General features: G+C 38.0%; 2 protein-coding genes across 2 annotated transcripts; both read right to left on the bottom strand.

Moving 5' to 3' along the window:
* Positions 1-492: 492 nt before the first annotated feature.
* TM35_000981010 (uncharacterized protein) lies at positions 493-816 on the bottom strand (the record flags this gene model as incomplete). The annotated part of the gene is made up of 1 exon (XM_029031572.1): positions 493-816. The coding sequence occupies one exon, from the start codon at positions 814-816 to the stop codon at positions 493-495; it is 324 nt and encodes a 107-aa protein (XP_028877122.1).
* A 102-nt stretch (positions 817-918) lies between these two features.
* Positions 919-1,230, bottom strand: TM35_000981000 (uncharacterized protein; the record flags this gene model as incomplete). The annotated part of the gene is made up of 1 exon (XM_029031571.1): positions 919-1,230. A coding segment is annotated over one exon (312 nt), but the record flags the coding sequence as incomplete, so codon positions are not given.

The following is a 1,230-nucleotide window of genomic DNA, read 5'->3' as shown; positions in this document are numbered from 1 at the left end:
TTTTTTCCTATGCATGAAGCAGAACAACAAAACAGTTAAGGACAAAACGCCCAACTGTGTAAAAAAAAAAAAAAACACAAGAAAACAAACATATTATAACAATTGATACCAACTTCCACAGTAAATACATAAATACATCCATTATGGGTGTAAGTCTATATGTATGTGTATATCAGCAATTACAAATATATATTCATCTGTTATTATTTTTTTTTCCCCTACACAAAAACAGTTCATCATTATCATTACAGTGCAAAGCCCAGGTGCACACACACAGAGAGAGTCTCCACGTACACACACTATAGAGTAGCAATAATAATAATTATAGGATAAACACAAAGAGAGTAAAAACACACAAAACACAATAATATTAAGAAACGAAAAAGAAAAAGATAGTCCCAACAGGTAAAAGATTAGTTAGACTGTAGTGTGGATACATGCAAAAAAAGAAAAAGAAAACAAAGGATGACCTGAGTCACACCACCATTACAATCAGCACACAAGAACATTGGCCAGTGTAACCACAATCAGTAGAGACGCACTCATCCACACAGAACTGACGCTGGCTGCATTCTTCCCTTCACTCTTCGCTGCCGCAGCTCCACCATTTTCACCGGAAGCTGTACTGGCAGCTTCACTCTGACCTTCGTCATTATCAGCAGCAAGCTGGGCATTAAGCGAAGCTTCAATCTCAGCAGCCCTTGCCGCAATCTTAGCATTCCTTTCCTCTTCAGAATCGGTGTCAGTCGCCACACAGACAATTGCCACACTTAGCAGCAAAACCAGAAGATAAAAGAAACGGCGCGACAACATCATGTCAGGAGTTAGCCTTCTTGTGTTTTTGGGGTATAATGAACTATCCAAAGATCCACAGAAGAAGAGAAATTCATAGTAAAAACAAACCGTCAATAAAGATACTCACAAAGAAACGGAAGGGAAGAGAACACACCACAAAAAAGAACAATACACCACTGACAAGTCCACGTAAAAAAAAAAAAAACCAAGAACAGGACCATTATCAGTCCTTAATGAGACCATTCGTCCTATCAAATATGAAGAATATAACATGAGGTACAAATCCCAATCAGAATTATTCCAGCAATACCCAACGTAAACACAAAACACATGCAAACATAGAAAGAGTTCCAGTTCACCAGAGTTACCATGAAAACTCCAAAATACCACAGAGAGAGAGAGAGAGAGAATAAGAGGTCCAATATCCTCATTATC

This window comes from Trypanosoma theileri (genome assembly GCF_002087225.1).
Source record: "Trypanosoma theileri isolate Edinburgh chromosome Unknown TM35_Tth_98_V1, whole genome shotgun sequence".
NCBI lineage: Eukaryota > Euglenozoa > Kinetoplastea > Trypanosomatida > Trypanosomatidae > Trypanosoma > Trypanosoma theileri.
This window is presented reverse-complemented; position numbering and strand designations above follow the sequence as displayed.